Source organism: Carassius carassius, chromosome 5, assembly GCF_963082965.1.
Source record: "Carassius carassius chromosome 5, fCarCar2.1, whole genome shotgun sequence".
Lineage (NCBI taxonomy): Eukaryota > Metazoa > Chordata > Actinopteri > Cypriniformes > Cyprinidae > Carassius > Carassius carassius.
This window is the reverse complement of record NC_081759.1, coordinates 2164260-2188585: the sequence shown is the minus strand read 5'-3', so window position 1 is coordinate 2188585 and position 24326 is coordinate 2164260. Positions and strand designations below refer to the sequence as shown.

The 24326-nt window shown below is 35.4% G+C and overlaps 2 protein-coding genes across 3 annotated transcripts in view; both read left to right on the top strand.

The window, feature by feature from the left end:
• The window catches only part of LOC132140590 (carbohydrate-responsive element-binding protein), a 44139-nt gene extending 39463 nt beyond the window's left edge, over positions 1 to 4676 (top strand). For both annotated transcript variants that reach the window (XM_059549403.1, XM_059549402.1), the window contains 4 exons: positions 57 to 184; positions 279 to 402; positions 832 to 961; positions 4400 to 4676. In XM_059549403.1, the coding sequence (XP_059405386.1) occupies positions 57 to 184; positions 279 to 402; positions 832 to 961; positions 4400 to 4524 (507 nt within the window). In that variant the 3' untranslated portion in view covers positions 4525 to 4676. The remainder of the gene's footprint in view (positions 1 to 56; positions 185 to 278; positions 403 to 831; positions 962 to 4399) is intronic.
• An 876-nt stretch (positions 4677 to 5552) lies between these two features.
• Positions 5553 to 24326, top strand: part of LOC132140588 (serine/arginine repetitive matrix protein 3-like) — a 73195-nt gene continuing 54421 nt past the window's right edge. Inside the window, exon 1 of the mRNA XM_059549401.1 lies at positions 5553 to 5786. Coding sequence (XP_059405384.1) covers positions 5568 to 5786 — 219 coding nt within the window. The 5' untranslated portion in view covers positions 5553 to 5567. The remainder of the gene's footprint in view (positions 5787 to 24326) is intronic.

Below are 24326 nucleotides of genomic sequence, written 5' to 3'. Positions count from 1 at the left end.
TAATGTCTTCGATCATGTTTCCTCCACCTCTGTACACTCATTCCCACTGGTCTCAGATCAGTAAGGCCACGACGCTGCAGAAGACGGCGGAGTACATCAGTAAGATGCAGCAGGAGAGAGCTCAGCTCCACGAGGAAGCCCAGAGACTCCGAGATGAGATCCTCACACTCAACTCTGCCATCAAGTGAGTGTGTTTGAGCTGGTTTATAACGTGCTAGACATAGTTATGAGAGACATCTACATGAATGTGTGATTGTATCTGAACTATGTGTGTGTAGTGTGTGTCAGCAGCAGCTTCCGGCTACAGGCGTCCCAATAACACGACAGCGCTTCGACCACATGAGGGAGAAGTTCAGAGAGTACGTTAGAGCTCAGACGCTGCAGAACTGGAAGTTCTGGATCGTATCCTATCAAATATGAAATAAAATTAAGCATCTCTGGTGAACTAGGTAAAAGAACTTCACTAACAGATATCACCATGCTTCCTACAGTTGATTTAAAACGTTTGTTTAAATGTTCAAAGGATGCATTATTTATTTCCATGATGTGTAATAAAGAAAACACATTTAAATGTGTATTGTGGAGGTTTTCTTTCTACTAGTCTGAAAGAAGATATGTTAAGGAAGTAATGTAGCTTCAAAATCAATCAGTCGATGAAAAAAAATAAATAATATATATATATATATATATATATATATATATATATATATTTTTTTTTTTATATCAGCATCCAAAACATCTGTGCTTGTCCTGGTAGCAGGTTTAATTCTGTTGTTCTGATGCAAGTCCTCCACGTCTTCATGTTTTCCTGAACTGCAGCCGTTCTCTTAGTTCAGCATCATCATGGAGCCGCTGTTCGAGTCGTTTAACGGTATGGTGTCCACAGCTAGTGTTGATGATCTGTGTCGCAGCACTCTGTCCTGGCTGGACCAGCACTGCTCTCTGCCCTCGCTCAGACCCAGTGAGTGACCAGCACCTCACTTCCTGTCTCTTCACACTCAGACCTTGTAATCATTTACTGTCTTTGTGAACGAACCACTTTCCTTCATCCTGGCATATTTCTCACTCCCTGCCTTCTTGTTTATGTGTGTGGGTGTGTTAGTATTTTATATTTTAAATTTTATTGCCGTTTACAAAAGCAGTAAGCCTTAAGAGGACAATTTCACCATGATTTTACCACAGTTAAGGAGTGTTTTTAAGCATGATGCAAATTAGATTAATTATACTTTGATATTATATATATAAATAGAAAATTGAATAAAAAATATACTATTATAAAAATATAAAATATTTATGCATTATTATCATATATATATACAGTACAGACCAAAAGTTTGGAAACATTACTATTTTTAATGTTTTTTAAAGAATTTTCTTCTGCTCATCAAGCCTGCATTTATTTGATCAAAAATACAGAAAAAATTTAATATTGTAATATATTATTACAATTTAAAATAATTGTTTTTAAATTAATTATACTTTAAATTATCATTTTTAGGATCATTATCACATGATCCTTTAGAAATCATTCTAATATGATGATTCATTATCAAAGTTGGAAACCGTTCTGCTGCTTAATATTTTTTCAGAACATGTGATACTTTTTTAGGATACTTTGATGAATAAAAATTAAAAAAAAAAAAAAAAAAAAGAAGCTATGTTTTTAAAATATAAATATTTTGTAATAACAATATAGACTACTGGTCAGTAATTTGGGGTCAGTAATTTTTTTTTCTTTCTTTTTTTTTAAATAAAATCAATACTTTTATTCAGCAAGGATGTGTTAAATTGATAAAAAGTGATAGTAAAGAAAATATATTATTAGAATATATATTATTAGAATTTTTATTTTATTTTGAATAAATGCAGTTCTTTTTAACCTTTTATTGATCAAATATATGAGACAGCAGAACTGTTTCTAACACTCATAATAAATCAGAATATTAGAATGATTTCTAAATGATCATGTGATAGACTGATGTTACATTTGACACTGAAGGCTGGAGGAATGATGCTGAAAATTCAGCTTTGCATCACAGGAATAAATTATTTTTTTAAAGTATATTCAAATAGAAGACTATTATTTTAAGTTGTAATAATATTTCACAATATTACAGTTTTTTTCTGTATTTTTGATCAAATAAATGCAGGCTTGATGAGCAGAAGAAACTTCTTTCAAAAACATTAAAAATAGTAATGTTTCCAAACTTTTGGTCTGTACTGTATATATATATATATATATATATATATATATATATATATTAGTGCTGTCAAATGATCGCATCCAAAATAAAAGTTTTTGTTTACATAATATACAGTCATGGCCAAAAGTTTTGAGAATTACATAAATATTGGAAATTGGAAAAGTTCCTGCTTAAGTTTTTATAATAGCAATTAGCATATACTCCAGAATGTTATGAAGAGTGATCAGATGAATTGCATAGTCCTTCTTTGCCATGAAAATTAACTTAATCCCAAAAAAACCTTTCCACTGCATTTTATTGCTGTCATTAAAGGACCTGCTGAGATCATTTCAGTAATCGTCTTGTTAACTCAGGTGAGAATGTTGACGAGCACAAGGCTGGAGATCATTATGTCAGGCTGATTGGGTTAGAATGGCAGACTTGACATGTTAAAAGGAGGGTGATGCTTGAAATCATTGTTCTTCCATTGTTAACCATGGTGACCTGCAAAGAAACACGTGCAGCCATCATTGCGTTGCATAAAAATGGCTTCACAGGCAAGGATATTGTGGCTACTAAGATTGCACCTAAATCAACAATTTATAGGATCATCAAGAACTTCAAGGAAAGAGGTTTAATTCTTGTAAAGAAGGCTTCAGGGCGTCCAAGAAAGTCCAGCAAGTGCCAGGATGGTCTCCTAAAGAGGATTGAGCTGCGGGATCGGAGTGCCACCAGTGCAGAGCTTGCTCAGGAATGGCAGCATGCAGGTGTGAGCGCATCTGCACCCACAGTGAGGACAAGACTTTTGGAAGATGGCCTGGTGTCAAGAAGGGCAGCAAAGAAAAGCCACTTCTCTCCAAAAAAAACATCAGGGACAGATTGATCTTCTGCAGAAAGTATAGTGAATGGACTGCTGAGGACTGGGGCAAAGTCATATTCTCCGATGAAGCCCCTTTCCGATTTTTGGGGCATCTGGAAAAAGGTTTGTCCGGAGAAGAAAAGGTGAGCGCTACCATCAGTCCTGTGTCATGCCAACAGTAAAGCATCCTGACACCATTCATGTGTGGGGTTGCTTCTCATCCAAGGGAGTGGGCTCACTCACAATTCTGCCCAAAAACACAGCCATGAATAAAGAATGGTACCAAAACACCCTCCAACAGCAACTTCTTCCAACAATCCAACAACAGTTTGGAGAAGAACAATGCATTTTCCAGCACGATGGAGCACCGTGTCATAAGGCAAAAGTGATAACTAAGTGGCTTCGGGGACCAGAATGTTGACATTTTGGGTCCATGGCCTGGAAACTCCCCAGATCTTAATCCCATTGAGAACTTGTGGTCAATCCTCAAGAGGCGGGTGGACAAACAAAACCCCACTAATTCTGACAAACTCCAAGAAGTGATTATGAAAGAATGGGTTTCTATCAGTCAGGATTTGGCCCAGAAGTTGATTGAGAGCATGCCCAGTCGAATTGCAGAGGTCCTGAAAAAGAAGGGCCAACACTGCAAATAATGACTCTTTGCATAAATGTCATGTAATTGTCAATAAAAGCCTTTGAAACGTATGAATTGCTTGTAATTATATTTCAGTACATCACAGAAACAACTGAAACAAAGATCTAAAAGCAGTTTAGCAGCAAACTTTTTGAAAACTAATATTTATGTAATTCTCAAAACTTTTGGCCACGACTGTAGGTGTGTGTACTTATGTGTATTATGTATATATCAATACACACACATGCATGTATATATTTAAGAAAAATATGTTACGTTTATATATTAAATATATTTAAATATGATATCATTTATATGATGTATGTGTGTCTTTCTGAATTAGAAATCGTTCTACTTTGTTGATTTGCTGCTCAAGAAACATTTATTGAGTATCAGCAATGTTGAAAGCAGTATTTTTGTGGAAGCCGGGATAATTATTATTATTATTATTAATTTTTTTCAGGATTCTTTGATGAATAGAAAGTTCAAAGGAGAAGTATTTATTTGAAGGAGAAATCTTTTGCAACATTTACTGTCACTTTTGATCAATTTAATGCATCCTTGCTGACTAAAAGTATTAATTCTCTCCCACTAGGTAAAATTAGTTGCCAAGCAACAGTCAGAATTGTTTACAACAACAGAACCTGCTTATCCAATCAGAAATCGGATCTCTCAGGTAATATCAGTTTTACAGTAACACTTCTGTCATGTGTTTCTCTCCAGCTGTTTTGAGTTCCCTCCGTCTGCTCAGCACCTCCACATCAATCCTCTCAGACCCCAGTCTGGTTCCTGAACAGGCCGTCCAGGCCGTCTCTCACGGACATTCATCCCACAGCTACAGCCAATGACAGCACGTGCCCTCAAATTGATAAAATATCAGTGAATGTGATACTGTGGAACGTTCTGTGCCTTGTTTACGTTTCCAAATGTAATTTCAGCTTTGGAATGTTCAGCTGCTCTTTTCAAAAGATCCTCCTAGGAATAAATCTAAAATTGGACTTATTTTCTTGAGTGCGTTTGTTTTGGTGATGGTATCTTCACACTCATGTTGGGGTTCTGTAGTGCCCTGTAACTTCTGTAAAGCATGTGAGGCACCAATCCCATGTTTGTTTGTTTTTTGTTGTTGTTGTTTGCCAGGTTATTAGGTAATTAACTATTATCTATGAATTTTTTAAACCCAAGAAATTACAATTTGAAGGAATTTCTGCCGAATCAGGTGCAGACAAGTAAATTATTTAATTTTGTTTTTTTACATTTTTTTAATGATTTGAAAAACGGAAAAAAATGCTATTCTTCAAGCATACAGTTCTATTACAAAAGTTATTATAAGAAAAATACCAAGCAAAAACTAATGAATATTCAGAAAATATTATTGCAATTTAAATAACTTTTCTATATGGATTTATCGTAAAACTATATGGATTTATTTATTTCTGATGTCAAACCTGAATTTTCAGGTGAAAATCTTCACATCTGTCACATGATCCTCTAGAATTAATTCTAATATGCTTATTATTTTATTATTATTATTATTTTTTTTTTTAATGTTAAAATAATTTTGATCATAGCCATAATACTGTTCAAAAGTCTAAATATTATATTTAAACAAATATATAATAATAAAATGTATAAAAAAAAACTAAAATAAAAATGAAATTTTAAGCAAATATTAACACAATTTTAAGCAGCAAACTTTTTTCAACACTGAAAAAAAATATTTTATATATTATAATTTATTTTCAAAATGTTTATATTACACACAAATGTTAAAACCGAACACCAGGTGTTGCTAGTCAACATGTGACCCATCACATGTTATAAATATCTTTAAATTTCTGTATTATGAATTATTGTAATTATTAGTTCTTAATTTGGCTGTTAGTTTTTCGTAATGTTACGAATTGTTTTGCGTCACGCCGCGGTTGCTCCTCCTGAGCGCTGGAGGGCGCTGCGTCTGATGCGGCTCGGCTCCAATCGTCCCGTTCGCTGCAGCTGCGCTGTCCAGCACCGAGAGCGTTCAGCACCGCGAGCGGAGGACAGCTCCCGAGCTCCGAGAAAACCGCCTCAGACGCGCTTCAGCCAGCCGGGTCTACATCCACACGACCAACCGGTAAGATTACTCACCGCTTCCCGTCAAACACACGCGATAACAGCGCTGAAATAACACATCAAACACACATAACCGCCGCGGCGCTACAAGCTCTTAATGTGATTAAACGCGATTATTTTCAACACGCTCATTCTTTTGTTCTTTACACCGTGTTAATGAGCCCGTGTCATTAAAACATACATAATTAACATTTCATTTGTATATTTTCCGTGTATAACGCCCTCTCATCCTGTCCGTCTGACAAACCGGCGGTTTTTTTTTATTTAGATACTAATATAAGACGTGTTTGGAACGGATGAATGTATTTCAGAATTGTATGCATTTCGTTGTATTTATTGATTTGAATTATATAATAGCTCGAGTTTTTGGTCAAATAACGCTCTAGTGCTGGTTTGTGACGGTTATCATCATTAGAAATCTGATCCGAGTCATAGAGAAGCAAGCAAGCATAATAAATCATGACGGACATAAGTTTTTTTTTGTTTGTTTGTTTTTAACGTTTTTTTAACGCTCTGAAAATGTTAAAACGTAAAAGTTTCTTGTCATGATCAGAACAATATATAAAGGCTACAAAAACGTCTCTTAGAACGTTCAGTTACAAATAACATCATCATGATGTTTAGAGAATGTTCTAAAAGCGTTTGGTCTCAACGTTAAAAATACGTCAAAAACTGTCATTTTAAATACATAGTTACCTTGCACAGCTTCTTATATTTATGCTTTATTGTTTTTATTCCTGTTGCTTAATGAATGATGTGTAACATAGACATGATAAAGCACTACTAAAACCTTAGTATCTCTTCCTATGCTTTTGTTTTTGAGTGGTAAAGCTGTAGAGATGGATTTGTCTGTGTTTTAGCTATTAACATCTCAGTGAGGTGTGTGAGCGTCTCACCTTTACATGAAGCTCTCCACACTCTCTTTATTCTGGGGTCACTGGCTGCTCTGAAAGAGACGAATGCACTCATGACTTAATGGAGGGGAGTTAGTTATCCAAGGCTGGTTGAGAGATGTTTCCCAAGGTGCCGTTTTAGTCTGCATATGCCTAGTAATGTAGATTTATATCAGCTGCAGCACGCAGGCTGATTTGAGAGGGTTTAGTAAATAGACGTGTCAAGGTAAAGAGGTATAAAGGTAGTTTAGTTTCAGGCATAGCCCGTAGCACTTTCATGTTTTTTTAAGCTTTTCGAAGCTCATTAAAGCACACACTATACAGCGAAATCGTGTATATTTATAGATATTTTACTACTAGATACTATGAATAAATCATTCTGCAGGCAAAAATGAAAAGTAACTGTTTATATGCTTAATCAAATTTTCATTATATTGTCACAACACTGAACAATTTTGTATTCAGAAACTGCTTGTGCATTTCATGATTAATTACAAGGAAATGGAAAGCTGAAATGTTGAAGTAGAAAGAATGCAAAACATATTCCAGTAATATTTGCAACTTGGTTTTTTTTACAATGTAGATATTTCACCAATTCCTTTCTTTTACGAATGGGTTTTTAAACCTGCCCGTAAGATGAAGTACAAAAATGTGCATTTTTAATGTATGAATGCGCCAGAGAGAACAAATGTGATTGCACTAGTAGGTAGGGTGCTGAATTTAAGTCTCTCTCACCACCTTTTCCTCTTTTCTCTCAGCCTCCATTTTTTCAAAAGTGTCTTCTCGTGCCATCCTAATTCTCCCGGCATCCGCCGTTCCCCCGAAGGGCACACAGATCCTCGGGGGGCTGGTTAACGTGTGTGTGTGTGTGTGTGTGTGTGTTTTCCAGCATATGTCTGTCCTCTATAGCCGTACACTGGAGTGTGTTTAATGCTAAATGGGAATGCTGACTCTCAGCAGGCTTCTGTCTCTTTTTTCCTGGTCTATTCCTGTCTATTTATTTTGAGAATTTCACAGCAGTTTTGCTATTAGAATGGCAGAAAAATTAGCAGTAATGCATGTAGACCTTTTTTGCTATTTCTGTCTGTTAAAAAAAGATAGAAATGCAGATTATCTCACAGACATAATTCAATTAAAAAAGATTGAATATATAGGCATGCTTGCTTCATCTAGTTTAAAAGATTTGATGGTGCTAACTTAAAGGAACAGTTCACTCCAAAATGGAAATTTTGCTGAAAATGTACTCAACCTCAAGTCACCCAAGATCTGTTTTGGCTTGAAAATGGTGCTTCTGTGCAGATGTCTCTCCTAATTCAGACCAGAAGACTTTTTCCATTGGAAGAAGTGCTATTATTGGCTATGGACTAAAATTTTAGCCGGAAGCAATGGTATGAAGTTATGAACATCTTATTGATCAAACAAGCTGTTTGGACTCATTTAAGAGGAATAGTTCACCCAGTGAATTTCAAAATAAAATCATCACATCAAGTTCAAAACTGTATGACTTTCTTTCTTCTTTTCATCCATGAAACACAAAAGAATATATTTCGAATATATATCGTCTCAGTCTTGCTGTTCGCTGCTCAGTGTATTCTGGGCAATCTGGACCGCTCATCTGAGTTCAAAGGTCGTATCAGACAGACTATGCCAAAACAGGATATAAATAAAATCATTTGAGTCGCATCGAAGTCAAAGTTCAATTGTAAAACAGTATTATTTGATCACTTCTGACAGCATGTGTTTGACATCATGAGATGTTTATTCACTTTCATAAATTGCATTTATTTCCTCTGTGCACTGCAAGATATTTTAGATCATTTTACATTTCATGTAAATGTATCTTGAATGCTATTGTACTGGAAAACGAGACTAAAATACTGAGGGAGAAAATAATTTTTTTACAATGTTGGTATTTCTGCAAATCATCGCACAGTTTCAGACAGTGTAGAGATCACTTCTGAAACTCTAGAGGAGATGCGTGTGAGATTACTGGGATTTTTTTTGCCAGCGAAATTCAGTTTGTCCTCTATTGCTCTCTATGAGAGATAGCTGAGATATTGAAGCCATCGCATTTGTGCTTTTCTCCATCCTGTGTGTGTGTTCAGAGATCTGTACATCTGCACTGTCTTCCTCTGAATAATGGAGGAGCATGTCTGTCTCAGGAGCTCAGGAGAGTGCACACACACACACACACACACACACACACACAGATCAGGTGGAGCGAATCAGGTTTCCAAAAACAATTAGAGGCGTAGCAGTCCTCAAACATCACCGCAGCATCTGTCTGGTCTACGTTCAATATAAATAAAGCAATTAAATCTTATTTTCTGAAAAATGTATCAAAATAGATTTATTTTAAGCATAAAACAAGAAAAAGTGGGGTAAGAAAACAAGATTATTTTCCGGCTTCATTTATGGATTTTATTTTTTTTATAGGCAAAAACTTACTTAATTTTGAAAAATATTTCAAGTCAGTTTCCTTCTCAAGTAAATGTATGTTGATATAAAGATGTTTCAATGTTTGTACTGGAGAACAAGACACAAGTATTGAGTGAGAAAATCATTTGCGCTGTGTGTATGTCAGTGCAGCATGTAAAGCCTAAAAATGATGATTGCAACAACGTCACATCCTAAATAACAGACAGGGTTAAACAGTGCTTTAATAAAATAAGACTCCATACTAACACACACACATTTTTCTTGATGGGTGAAGATGCTGTTTTATGCCCCTTATGACAGAATCCAGGATCTTTGAAGCATACAGTATTTTAATGGATTGTGGGTTTGTAACTCCTCATGAAACTGATTTTTTTTTATTTATTTCTTTAATATGTTTACTTTTTTTTTTTTGGTATGAATATAGCTGTGGTTGTTGACTTGGTGCTAAATGATAATCAAACATGCATAAAGTAAAAAAAAAGTATGTGGGCAGCTGTTCTTTTTTTTGTTCACTGTGTGTGTGTGTGTGTGATGTTTTGACTGACAGCCCAGGACAGCTCTTACAGCGCCACTGAACTTACCTCCCCTCTCTCTGGAGATATTTCTGCTTTCTCATATGGTGTTCACACACACACACACACACACACACACACACACTAAAATGTGCTGCATTTACATCACAGATGGTACTCAACAGAAACCATCTGTAATGCAACAAGCCTCACTGTAGAGTCTACACCAGTCCTGCTTCTAATCAGACGCTCACATGATCACATGACCTGCTCATTATCTCTGGTTATAATAGAACGGCCATATTCATCATTTATTCTGTTGCTGAATAGTTATAGAGAGAAGACAATAAAATGAACAAACACTCCTTGAGCAGCAGAGACAGACCGATAAATACACACTCTTCATGCTGGCTTCTACATGTTTATTTTCTGTCTGTTTACACTGAGGTTAAACAGTCAGTCTTGTTGGCAGTAACTCCGCCCACCATTGCTCAGATTTGGTATATATAGGGTTTCATGTCACAGTCCGATCTCAAATATAAAGATGGGAAATGAAATTTCTGAATGTTATCATGTGTGTGCTGTCAGACGGCGTATTACTCATGTTCTGTAATTGAAGTTAATGACAACATTCAGAGACATCCAAGTGCCCTTCATAGAATGGATCTTAGAATTATTACTATGTTCGGAAACATAGGATCAGCACACATTAAAGGACAAAAGAGGCACTTCATTTTTTATCAGAATCTTGATGTATAGAGATTGAGGGCACTTACTAGTGTTCTGCTCTTAGAGCTCGATAACGAACAAACGATCCAACTGATGCTCAGATCGGGAGGAAGAGAGACATTTCTGAGACATTTTGATGCACGTGTGTAGGTTAAAGTCAAATGGTTTGGCATACAGTGGAATAAGTTTGTGAACCCTTTGAAAATATCCAGATTTATGCATTAATTTCTCAAAAAATGTGGTCTTCTTCAATTGTAGACACAATCTGACTTAAAAGCAGGGTTAGTGATTTGATTGTTATGCTGGTTGAAAGTCTCCTCACATCCCAAAAGCAATCATTATGTTAAGTGGTCTAAATGTATTTATATGTATTTATATCATCTGTGGAGGGAGTAGGACCATAAAATGTTTCTTGAGCAGCAAATCAGCATATTAAAATGATATCTGAAGATCATGTGACACTGAAGACTGGGAATGTTTTTACAGTTTTTCCATTCAGTCTTCTGTACCACTTGGAAATATGTCATACTGTGTACAGAATGTAAAATGGTTTGCAGCTTTTAGCTTCCCCCAATGAAATCTCCTGTATTGTAGAAAGCAGAGGCAGTTGAGCAGGAGCTGTGAATTTTGTGATGATATGATTATCTGAGAGGAACCTGCTAGAAACCTGACTTTGTGATGATCCTCCAACCATGCAAAGAGACAGAGAGCGAGGTCAGCAGCTGGCGAAAATGGATGCAGAGAGCGAATCTTGCGTCCATATGCCTTCGGGTGGAGAGAAGGGCTGTCTGACCTTTTGCAGCAAATGAAGATGACTTCATGTGAGCTGAGCTGAGCCCGCGGCTGGTGAATAACATAACCTCACTGTCTCTGATATCTGTCACAATACACTCACAGCTGACATGCAGAACGCACACATGCATGCCCTGTGCACACCCGCTTGTATAGCGCTCTGTGGGAGTGTTAAATCATTTGTATGTGATGGATGTTGTGTTGTTTTCCACAGATTGGTGAGAAGAGAGTAGCAGGCAATCCTTTTTTGCCTTAATCTTTGTTTGTGCAAGTACTCTGATTTGGCTTTAAGGATTTTTTACAATAATAGGAACCAAATAGAACAGCCATTATAGCCCAGAAGATTCAAAATGCAAGAAGAAACATGCAAATAAATAAATAATATACAATCTAATGAAAAATACAATAAAATCTTATAAAGATTTTTGTAAGAAATTAATGATTTATTTAGCAAGGATGCATTAAATTGGTTAAAAGTGGCAGTAAAGATTTCTATTTCAAATAAATAAAATATAGAAAGAAATTGTATCACAAAAACATAACGCTGTTTTTAACATTTGATGTAATAATCAGCAAATCAGAATGTATTAATTTCTGAAAGATCATGTGACGCTGAAGACTGGAGTAATGATGCTGAAAATTCTGCTTTGATCACAGGAATAAATTACTTTTTTAAATATATTCACGTAGAAAACAGTTATTTTGATTTGCAATAATATTTCACAACATTACTGGTTTTACTGTATTTTTATCAAATAAATGCAACCTATGTAAGAAAAATAAATAAATAAATAAACTTTGTTACAAATCTTCCCTTAAACCTTTGAACACTGGTGCATATTTTATTTAAACAATTTAAAGCATATAAAATACCAAATTAGGGACTGAGTAATTACTCAATTGGAATACTTTTATATTTTTGTATACACTCACTGGCCACTTTATAAGGTACATCTGTTCAATTGCTTGGTAACACAAATTGCTAATCAACCAATCACATGGCAGCAACTCAATGCATTTAGGCATCTAGATGTGGTGAAGACGACTTGATGAAGTTCAAACCGAGCATCAGAATGAGGAAGAAAGGGGATTTTGAACGTGGAATGGTTGTTTGTGCCAGACGGGCTGGTCTGAGTATTTCAAAAACTGCTGATCTACTACCTGAGCATTGTTTCTGACCATGTCCATCCCTTAATGACTACAGTGTACCTTCCAGCAGGATAATGCATCATGTCACAAAGTTCAGATCATCTCAGAATGGTTTCTTGAACATGACAATGAGTTCACTCTACTAAAATGGCCTCCAGAGTCACTAGATCTCACCCCAATAGAGCGTCTTTGGGATGTGGTGGAACGGGAGATTCACATCATGGATGTGCAGCCGACTGCGTGATGCTTTGAGGAATGTTTCCAACACCTTGTTGAATCTGTTCCATGAAGAATTAAGGCAGTTCTGAAGGCTAAAGGGGGTCCAACCCAGTACTAGCAAGGTGTATTTAATAAAGTGGCCAGTGAGTGTATGTTGAGCTATAAATCTGAAATCAGAAATGATTCATTGAAACAGACAGTTTGAACTGTTTTACAGAAATTAATCAAACCACTTATAATGCCAGTTATAATTTCATAAATTCATACTTGTGTGTTATTATGAGACTAGAAAACTACCTTAAATCATTGTATTATTCACAATGTTGCTTCATTGTATAGACATTAGACTTGGCATTGTGTGTTAGGAAATACGTATTTGATTATTCAGCTCCCTTGACTGAAAAATGCAATATAACGTGACAAAAAAAAAGTGATTTACTGTTTTGTCACAGTACACTGCTACATGTTGGAAAATTGCTTTTTTAAAAAGGCAGCAGTGAAGACACCGTCACACTGCTGAAAGATGTATTAAAGTTAGTAGCGTCGCTGCTGTTAGTTAGCTACTCTCCATCACTGCAGGCCAAACCTTCACCCGCCGTTCATTTGTGTTCTGTGAGCATGCCGCCTCCTGCTCAATTAAATGCCACACAAAGTGTGTGAGAGAGGAAGGTTGAGATCCAGTCATGGAATAGCAAGGGAAATTTCATGCCTGCTGCTCTTTCCGTCAGGGTAAAACTGCCTACTATTGGTGTGTGTTCCTTCCCCAAGAAACACCCGACCTGGAGACCAGCCTGAGAGTCTGTGAAATTAGAAAAATACAGAAAATAGATGAAGACGGAGGGTGACACAAAATCTCAGACAGTAATTTGATAGATTAAAGGTGCTCTATGGTACTAAAGCATAAAAAATACCATAATATGTTTGCAGATATTTAAAAGTTCAGGTACTTGTTTCTCCAAACTATGAATTCCTTATTTTGAAATGTAAGTTCCATGTCGGAATGTCCGTTTTTGTTTTGGTCTCTTGGACTCCGCCCTCTGCCAATTTAGCCAGTAGTATTTCAACACTCCTGGGGTGCGTCCTTCGCTTAATACATCCAAGATGATATCATCGCGCTAATCAGGATCTGGCTAATTCTGTTGTTGACGGCTAACCTGTTGTTGATGATTAGTATGGCTGGATTGAGTTATCGGAGATGATTGTGCGTTCATGGTTTGGTTTAAAAGGGGCTACCAAAGGGATCAGCAGTGCAGCGATTGGCTGGCGGCAAGACAGCAACGTAATGACATCATATAATTAAAAAGACACCTGACGAAAAACTTGACAAATTTCTGGATATTTATAAGGAAACAGCCAAGAGAAGAAAACTACATAAATGTTATGATAAATAAATGAAAATGTGGACAGTTTTTTTTTTTTTACATGATTCCCAATTATTTATATTCACGACTTCCAATATTTGTACAGACTTTACATTTTTATTTCAATGTAGTAATTAGCAATTCATATTTCAATTTACTTTTTATATTTGAACAGATTTGTTACGTGATGGCATTAATTAAAGTTTCCTACGGGTCAAGATCACGTTATCTGCATCTCCTGTGATCCATCAGGCCACTCCCATAATAGCCTTCATCACTCACATAAATGCACGACTCTACATTATCTGTTTGTAAGACTCTAATTAATACAATTATAAAGTAATTATTTTAATAACAAATAAATCTTTCATTGAGTAAAACTGGCTGTCTTAAGACTACACATTATTATATCATCTTTAAATTAATTTTTAAATGATTATTATTTTTAATTATTGTCCCTGTATCAGTAGGATACTCTACTAATAAAGTAGCGGTGGTAGCTAGTATCAGTTCTGCTTAAAAAGATGCAGTCTAATCCTGTTTACATGAAATAAGCCGCTCCCAAGCAGGTTTAAGCTTTCGGACCTGTTGCAACTCCGGGAGGAGCTTCGAAGTACCAACCAATCCAAGATCATGCCAAATCATTAATAATCAAATCCAGCTAACTGAGTTAGCAACGTGAAAACACAGCGTATTGCAGCCATGGAGGCCAGCAAGCAAACTGGGTCAGAGATCACAGATCCTCGGCATCCTTTTATAAAGGTGTCCATCTAAACCAACTCATAAAGTTACAGTGTAAGGCTCATCTTCTTCAAGTGTCAGTTGTCTTAATCTGGCAACCCGTGTAAGAGCTGAGTCTCGGATTGGGGGTGGAAGAAACAACGCTCTCCAATATTTTGAATTTGGACTGCAGTTCCCATTGTAACCGCTAGCTGTAACTATTCCATACTGTACCTTAAATGAGGTTAGAGAACCATATAGAGACTTTGTGGTTGAAATGTTTTTGCTTTTCACTTAATATCAAAAACAATCCCTTTTGTATAAGAACACTACTGTTTAAAAGTTGGGGCTCAGTAAGATTCATACTTTTATTTATCAAGGATTCATTAAATTGATCAGATGGGACAGTAAAGGCATTTTAATGTGACAAGAAAATTCAGTTTCAAATAAATGCTGTTCTTCTGAACTTTGTTCATCAAAAAATCCTGAAAATACATCACTGTTTCCACAAAAAGAAGAAGTATGAAGTAGCTATAGTTTTCTGGGCAGTTGCTAGCATGTTGTGTTTCTGTGGGCAGCACAGAATCGTGTGGCTGGTGTTTGTGCTGATTTGCGGTGAGTTTTGTGGTTCCTCCTGAAGTATGTAGGTCGGCCGGGTGGAGATCACTGGAGGAAAGCCCTTGTTGCTCCACGCTCAGTGCGAAGACAAGCAGCTGTGTCCTAGTAGCACAGTTTGACTTTCCTTTTCCGTGATCCAGATCAGCAGAGGACAGAATTCCCAAAGGATCCCGGGCAGGAAGTGATTCAAACAGAGGGCTCTCGCATTCTCTCCCAGGAAACCAAACTGTGAATTAGACTGATAGAGACTCTAGCAATATGTGACAGCACACCATCCAGTGTTGTAATTATAAACTAAAACATTTTTGTTAATTGAATAATTTTTTTTATAAATATTATATGAAACACTTATAATAGTATTGCAATGGCAACTATTGAAATACTACCATACCACTTTTGCAGACTACTTTTAAAAAGAAATGCATTATTTATTTGTCTTCTTTAACCTGTTAACTGTCACCACGTCCCGTATACGGGACACCTATGTTAACTTCACTATATTACAATTAAATCCTAATCTAATCATGACAAACTGTATGTCGTTGGAAACGTCTAAGGCTCCTTAATAGATATTTTACCAATCTTTTTTGTAAAATAATTATGTAGGAGAAGTAACAGATTAATTAATGGCAAGAGTGCACCTCAAAAATCTACATCATAACAGGAGTTCTGACCTTTGACCTTTTTCACACTTTCGAAATCATCAGAAATGATACATCACTTGAAAACTTGAAACCCATTTTAAAATCAAACATTGCATTACCGTGAAAATGGTACATCAATATCATGTTACAAAATGTTTTCAGTCATGAATTATAAAAATTTAGGTTTGGATCAAGCACTTTCAAGTCTATGTTCAAAAATGTGAGTCACAGTTAACAGGTTAAAAACTAACTGTATAGTGTATACATTGTGTAGAAGGTAGTGTGCAATATGCTAGCATGTGAGCATAGCAAGCTCTTGTTTGTGTGTCAGAATCTGAACACACATTAATGATGGTGTACTGTTTCAGCTTGATCAATAATTCATAACACTCAAATGTCACAGACATCATTTCTCCAGAACACAGTGGGGTGAAGAGCATGTTTAGGTCAGCGAGTGGCTGCAAGGATGTGGCTATGTGGTTGTCTATATGATTAAGGGTGTTTGCTATGGAAAGACTCTCTTTGTATTTTGTCTGTCACTCTGTACGACTGTATTAGCACTGATTCACTGGCAGCTACAGATGCTTTATTTATCTGAACTGGTCCTGTGGTGTCTCTCATTAAGAGGAGTGAAGGTGTTTCTGTTTCAGAGGTGTTGTGAGTGTCTGTCCACCGTGCGCTCTAGTTAGTTGTTCATGATACTTGTTAACAATTAAAGTGCACACGATCCTCCTAGATTAAAAGACTTTACACAGATCTGACAGATTTACTTCTTACGCTGGAGATCATTTCTGATTTATGTCCTCACAAAGCTTCTTAAACAAAGATCTGACTTCCCTGCTTAAAAGACCAGCTCAGAGCGGTATTGATTTTCCATTCTGGTTCAGACCCTTAGAACCATTTAAAAAAAGCTGGTGAGTGACTTAAAGGAACAGTTCAACCAAAATAAACTTCTGTCGTCATCATTTATGAAGTAATAATTTTTAATGTGTTTTCATTAGTGTACTCTAGATATACTAATACAGACGGGTAGTGCACAAAGCACACGCTAGTTAAGACATGACGCCCCATCATCGAGTGCACAGATATAATCTCATCAGCATCATAACACAACAGCGCTGGGATTATGAATCAGAGCCGAGAACAAGTCCTCACTCGTTCAGACGTGGAGACAGAAAGAGAGTTTATTTGATTCACTGGGTGGGTCGGTGCAGTGCATTCATATTCAACATGCATTCAAATGAAATCAAAATTGATCCTATTTTTCAAAAGATTGGTCTTTTTTGAAGGAAACAAATAATTGTATTGAGCAAGGAAGGGTGCATTAGGTTGACAATAAATGCATAATGCATTTCATATAAATAGTGTTCTTTTAAACCTTCCATTTATTTTTAATCAAAAAATAAAATGTGTCATGAAAATATGATGCATCACAGCTGTTGTCAACATTGATAATAATCAGAAATTTCAGAAACCGCTTTCCTTAAAAGCCGTTTTTGGCTCGTTCAGTGCCTTGTTTTACAGCATAGGTTGCAAATGCTGATATTTGTTGAGATGGAAAAGCTTTCACCCATCACATATTTAATAGTCTATTTTCTCGTTCATTCTGCTTCACTCACTTATTTCTCCTTTGGAGGATGTTTTATGGAGAAAGAGAGAGAGAGAGAGAGAGAGAGAGAGAGAGAGAGAGAGAGAGAGAATTGCTGTTTTCCGCATCACAGATGCTGAGGGTCAGAGCGGATAGAGCTGGAAATCAACTGTCTGCTGATTGATCTTTCTCTCTCTCTCTCTCTCTCTCTCTCTCTCTCTCTCTCTCTCTCTCTCTCTCTCTCTCTTCTCTCTCTCTCTTTCTCTCTCTTTCTCTCTATCTGCTCATTTCACATGACAATGCTCTCTCAGTCTCCCTTTGGCTCTCTTCATCATTTATTATCACTGAACCTTTGCCCTTCATGCTTACTAATGCCAAGCAGCTGGGATGGAACATGTGCTCATATAATATTGGATTATGTAATAATCATAAATTTAAAGAGCAAAAATTCTGTCAGCATTTGTGTCTTTCTAAACCAGATTCCCAAATTGGTTGAACCTTTTGAGGAACCTTTAGGTACTTTAAGAAACTGATTTTTTTGTTTGTTTATCTGCTTCTGTCAGGGAAGGAAAGTAACATCTAATGGATAATCCTCCCATCTTCAGCCCTGCTCTAATCGAATGCACATCTTTCATGTGTCTTTGCACGTCTTATCTGGTCCAAGTAAGATCGCATCAAAAATCCTGCAACCGGGTGAACTTCTGTTGTGTTCATTTATTTTCACCTTCTGCTCACCAAGCCTGCATTCATTTTAATAAAAATACAGTAAAAACCTTTAAATTTTTTTTAATATTCTTGCAATTTAAAACACCAATTTTCTATGTGAATATATTATAAATTGTAATTTATTCCTGTGATCAAATCTGTATTTTCAGCATCATTCATCCAGTCTTCAGTGTCACGTGATCTTCAGAAATCATTGTATTCTGATTTGCTGCTCAAGAAACATTTCTTAATATAATCAATGTTGAATTTCATATTTTTGTGAAAAATGTAATAAATTTTATTTTTCAGGATTCTTTGATGAAAAGAAACTTCAAAAGAACAGCATTTATTTGGAATCGAATAGATAAAATAAATAAATAATTATATATATTTACATGATTCCACATAATATGTTTATTTTTTTATGAATTTTAATTATTTTTCCATTTCTGGTAAAAAATGATCCACATTAGTACCTCAGTTTCAAAACTTTACCTTTTGTTTGCATGAAATATAACTTTATTTATAAGGAATAAAACAAATTCAATATTTATACAAAGTATAATTGATTTATAATTTTTCATTTGAATTAATGTCTTCAAATGTAACAGTACACAAATCTATTTTACTAGATGCATTTTATAAAAACACACACTTTTGACCAGTTTAATGCAACCTTGCCAATGTAAACTATTAATTTCTTTCCAAAAATTGTCCTGTTGTTTGCCAAGTAATGTTTTTTTTTTGCATTCAAATTTGCGTTCCAAATCCAGTTGGCTCAAAATGAAGACCGTATAAAGCATGGGCTCTTGCTTGTTTTAGTTTTAACAGGTTTAATCAGAAGTAGGTTGTGTTTCTCTCAACACCTTCGTCATGTTCTGCTTTTGTCGGATGCTCGGGTCGCTGCAGCACTGTTGTCCTTGAACTTCCTGTCACAGACTCTCTCTATACGCTAGAAACGAATCCTGCTGTTGCTGTGGATACACATAGACAGTCATCTCTCAACGCACTTCACTATTAGACATCGACACCCCAGCTGCAATCCAGCCCTCTATCCCTCCGGTACTCTTTACTCAATCAAGAAGGATTTTCTAGACAAGTAAAAATGATTTAAGAATTTTTATATATTTTGGCTGGTAAGAAAAGGTATATGGTGGTTTTGCTGAAAATCTGTTTCTCTGTAGAGAAGATAAATAGGATATTTTTTATTATTATTGATTTTTATTTTTTATCGCTTGTCTGTTTTTATTTTTTGGGTGGCTTTGACAGTTAGCTTTCATTCAGCAGTGATGCATTAAATTGATCAAAAGTGACAGTAAAGACATTTATAATGTAACAAAGATTTTTCTTTCAAATAAATGCCATTCTTTTGAACATTACATTCATCAAAGACTCCTGAAAAATAAAATGTATCACGGTTTTCACAAAAATATGAAGCAGCGCAAGTATTTTCAGCAGCAAATCATCATATTCTCATGATTTCTGAAGATCATGTGACACTGAAGACTGGAGGAATGATGATGAAAGTTCACAGGAATAAATTACATTTTCTGATATATTAACATGGGACACAAAATGTTAATAGTTCAAATTTATTTTGTCTTTTTGCTGTATTTTTGATCAAATAAATGCAGCCTTGGTGAGCAGAAGAGACTTCTTTCAAAACCTTAATGCAGTTGTATGGCTGCTAGGCTGTTCTATATAGTTTCCAGATGGTTTCTTAATGTTTTTTACATATTTTATCATCCACCAGGTGATAATTATGCAAATAAGATGCAGAAATCCTTTAATTTTAGTAGCTAATTTGATTAGCGTGGGCGGAGACTGTACATATAATCCGACCAATCGCAGCAGAGCATCATGTATGACCTCCTCGCTTATTCCTGTTAATACGAGCATGTGAATGAATGAATGTTTCATTAGCGGAGACTCTAAATGAGCTGCTATAATGGGCACATTGTTGCTGTTCTACTTTGGTCTTTGTAAAGTCCCAGTGAGTCTGGCTGCTCTTTTTTTGAACATCCATCTCGCTCTCGCCCCATTTCTGTTGTCCTCTCGTCTTCCGCTCTCTCGCTGGGTTATTTCTGAGATAGTGGGCATCAGCATTATTTTGGAATCACTTAGATACTAATAAAGTTAATGTACTTTTGTTGTCCATTTTTGTGCACTTTTTTTTACTTGTATTTTTTGTAGTGTAGTATTTTTTTAATCAAATTTTAATTTGTAGTTTTAGTTATTTCAGTACTCAAAATGAACCTTAACAAAATGTTAAGCAACTAAATACATTTTAATTTGTTTGGTTTTTCAGCTAATTGTTTAATTTCAATTTCAGTTTTTTAATTTTTATTTTAGCTTAAATGCAGTTTTTTTTTAAATATCTCTATATAGTTTATATTAATTTTATTTTAGTTTTAGTTGTTTAAGTGCATCAAATAAAATATTTGTAATAATTTTTTTTATATATTTTTTGTTGTTGTTGAAGTTTTAGGAACTTATTTTATATCTAATTAATGAAAACAATGAAAATTAAATGAAAAAAAAAAAATCCTAAAAATATTTTTTACTATGCATACATTTTCATGCATGCATATGTTTCATATTTATTTATTTATTTATTTATTTTCAAATTTAGTTTTGGTAATTTAACTTCTTTCTTTCCTTCTTTCTTTCTTTCTTTCGTTACCAAGATAACATTTTTCATCTAATATTCAATTTAATAAAAAAATGTCAAATATTTTCATCATCGAAAATTATTTTTAATAGATGCAGTTAACAGAAACACTTTCACTTTCACTCCATTTATTTGAAATAGTATGCAGTGTACTAATTTACAGTCTCTCTCTGCTCATTCTCGCATCTCTCACCCACATACATCATAAAACAGTTCAATATCCCATTAAAGCTACAGTATAAAAACACAGCTGTGGGAGTAGAAGAAGAAAGACGACTCATTTCCTCCTCTATTTTCTTTCAGATTGCTTCTGCTCCTGTCGTCGCTGCTTGCTTTCTCCTCGCTCAATGATTTCCGCCTCCATCTTCTCTCTCTATTCATCTGTCTAAACCATCTGAGATTTGTCTGTTTAGCTGTTTTGTATCACTTGACTTTACCCGATTGAATTGTAAGGTTGGAAATGGATACCCGGCATGTGTTTTATGACCCTGAACATGGAGTCAATCAAGCGTAATCTTCAATTATCAGCAGACCTGCGCAATGTGCCCATGGGCTCCACTCCAAACCAACAGAGCTGCCTACCTAGACAGCATTTTGGGACTTGTTATGAAGGCTGTTTCAAACAGTAGGTGGTCAAATTATTCTGCCTTTTGATGCTAAACTCTAAGGCAACATCGCATGCAACTTTCACAAATAAGATTATCTTAGAATGCAATGCAACAAGCTAAATTGCCCAAAACTGTGATGCTATTTCAAAGCCAATGCAAACGCCAACTTCTCACTAGGGTTTTGGAGCGGAGCCGTGAAGTGCTGTTCATTTGCAGACCCTTCCAGTGCAATAGTGCGGTATGTTTGAATCAGATTGTCTTCCAGTGACGATGCATGTCTAAATAAACTAGTGGGAATCAAGATTCTCTTCACTTCTGCTTTTGGGATTATTCATCGCTCTCCCTCTCTTTCGCTCCCTTCACAGCTCTTGTTTACAAACTTTGTTCTTCAATGTATGCTAATGGACGTTGTGACCCAGATCTGTGTGTGTGTGTGTGTGTGAGAGATAGGAGGGACATCTGGCCTTTGAGGATGAGTGTGGTTGGACTCATTATGTCGAAGTGGCGGCCGAAGCCATAACCCTCATACTCCAGAGAAATCACTTTCTGCATTTGCTCTGCAAAATTTCTCAATTATATTTGTGTGCGTGCGTGCGTCTCTTTAGAACAGTCATATGTGAGATACAGCAGATGCTTTATATCCCATATGACTTGCACAAATAAAGCTCTTCAAAAATCTAGTAAGCTGTCTTGTTGGCTACTAAGTCAAATGAAGCTCGTTTTTTCCTTTCTCAAATTAAGAGCATGAATGAATGGAAGCTTGTTTCTGTCACTGGATAAAAAAATGTATCAAATTACTGCGAATGTTTATTTCCCAATTCCAAGAAAAAGGTAGAAAATGGGAGATATGTACTCAGAATTGTGCATGAAAAGTCAAAGTCAGAATTGTGAGATAAAAAGTCGAAATGACCTTTTTTTAATTCTTATTCCATGGTAGAAACAAACTTCTATACAAATGCATGTGAAACTCCAGTGTGCATTGTTTGCTATTATTTAAATCTCATTTAGAGAGCCTTGGGAAACAGAAGAGACGTCTTTTAAAACCGTTAAAAAATCTTACCAACCCTAAAGTGTTTAATGGTAGTGTAAGTATATTTATTATCCCCAAAATGCATTATGTGATGACTGTCTTCCTGAAGTATCTCTGAAGGCTGTCAGTGAAGGGAAAGTGTTGTTCCAGGGTTTTCTCAAGATCTCTGGATCTTTACTCTGTGATCTTTACTGCTCACACACATCAAGGCAAGTGTTAAAATAACAAATACGCCCTTCGCTTCAATCCTGCAGAGCTACATTTAGTTTCTTTGGCACTATGGGAGTCTCTTAAACACTGCTGATTTTATTGGCTCTTTTTACAACAAAAAAAGCAGTTTTCTTATTGATTATTGATTATGGTCACTTTATGTTTTTACAGCGATATTATGCACGTTGCATGCTGCTTTGTACTGTGTAATGTGAAAAGTGATGCATTCATTACAGTGTTTGTTTGTGGCCATTGCGTTTATTATAGTCTTTCGCTCTATCAGTCATTGATTTAATTCACTGCTGTAAACACAGTGTTCATGAAACAGTGAATTTCTGTTCATTTTTGTGTACTTCATCTATTCCAGCCGACTCTACCAAGGGTTTCTACCAACAGAACCACTGATTTATTCACACGTTGTGTGTGTGTGTGTGTGTGTGTGTGTTTCAGTAGGGAGAATTGATGTACTGGGTCAATGTGCTGTGCCCGGTCAAGGCGATATGATGAATGTTTGTTTGCAGAGCTCAGACTCTCAGAAAAATACACACAGGGCAAATTTACACACTAGAAAGTCAAAAGGACGCCCTTTAACTTGCCCTGCCTGCAGTATGTGTGTGTGTGTGTTTCAGCATGGACCGAAGGCAGTATGTGATGCTCTTTTTAGTAATGTTTCTCCCAGTTTGAGCTTGAAAATTTGTTAGGGTTAAACTGAAGTTCATGAAACAGTAGCACAACTTCAGTAGCAAACCAGGTCAGTGTTATTCGTTCAGCAAACACGTCTTTCCTTGTAGATGTGGTGCATTAGAATCTGATTCTACAAACCTCAGCGCCGTTCGTCTGCTGCAGTTAATGCTGTGCAGTTTGATTTCAATGTTTGCATATTTTCTAGTGATTGTGAGTAATGCATCAAATGATGAACAAATGAACGCTGTAACTGTGCAGATATTCAGGCATCCGGGATATTTTTCCATATTTACACAGATTTTCATGCTTTCCAATTTAAAACGTGAATGAAGTTTAGCATTTGAAAGCAAAGAAATTAAATTACATCCATACATTTTTGTATTATAATCTTACTTTTATTCTGTAAAATAATAAAAATAACTATTATTATTATTATTATTATTAAATACTTGATTTATTTTTAATATTGTTGAAATAATTATTTATTTTTATAGTCAAAATAGAAACAACATTAATAATAATTAATTAAATTACATAATAAATAATGTTTGTTTTTAATATATTTCAATAATAATGTATAATAATGTATTTATTTGTTTAATTCACTATAATTGAAATAATAAAATTATATTTATTGTTATTATTATTATTAACACTTTTAATTGTCATATTTTTTATTATAATATTATCAAATACTTAATAACTAATTTCAGTTTTTTATTTGAGAGTAGTATTATTGCAATAGTAATAAATATCTTTAATTATTTTTTATATTTTTAAAATATTATTGTTGTGGTAGTGCACAGCTGTAACAGTGAAATGCTCAGATTTCATTATGAACTTCATTATATTCCTGCGAATGAACACTGACCTGTTTATGTTTGCTCACAGATATGAAATCATCTTTGTGTTCTGCAATACCATATAGAAGCACATTTCTTCTGAACTTTATGATTCGTTATTTTTTGG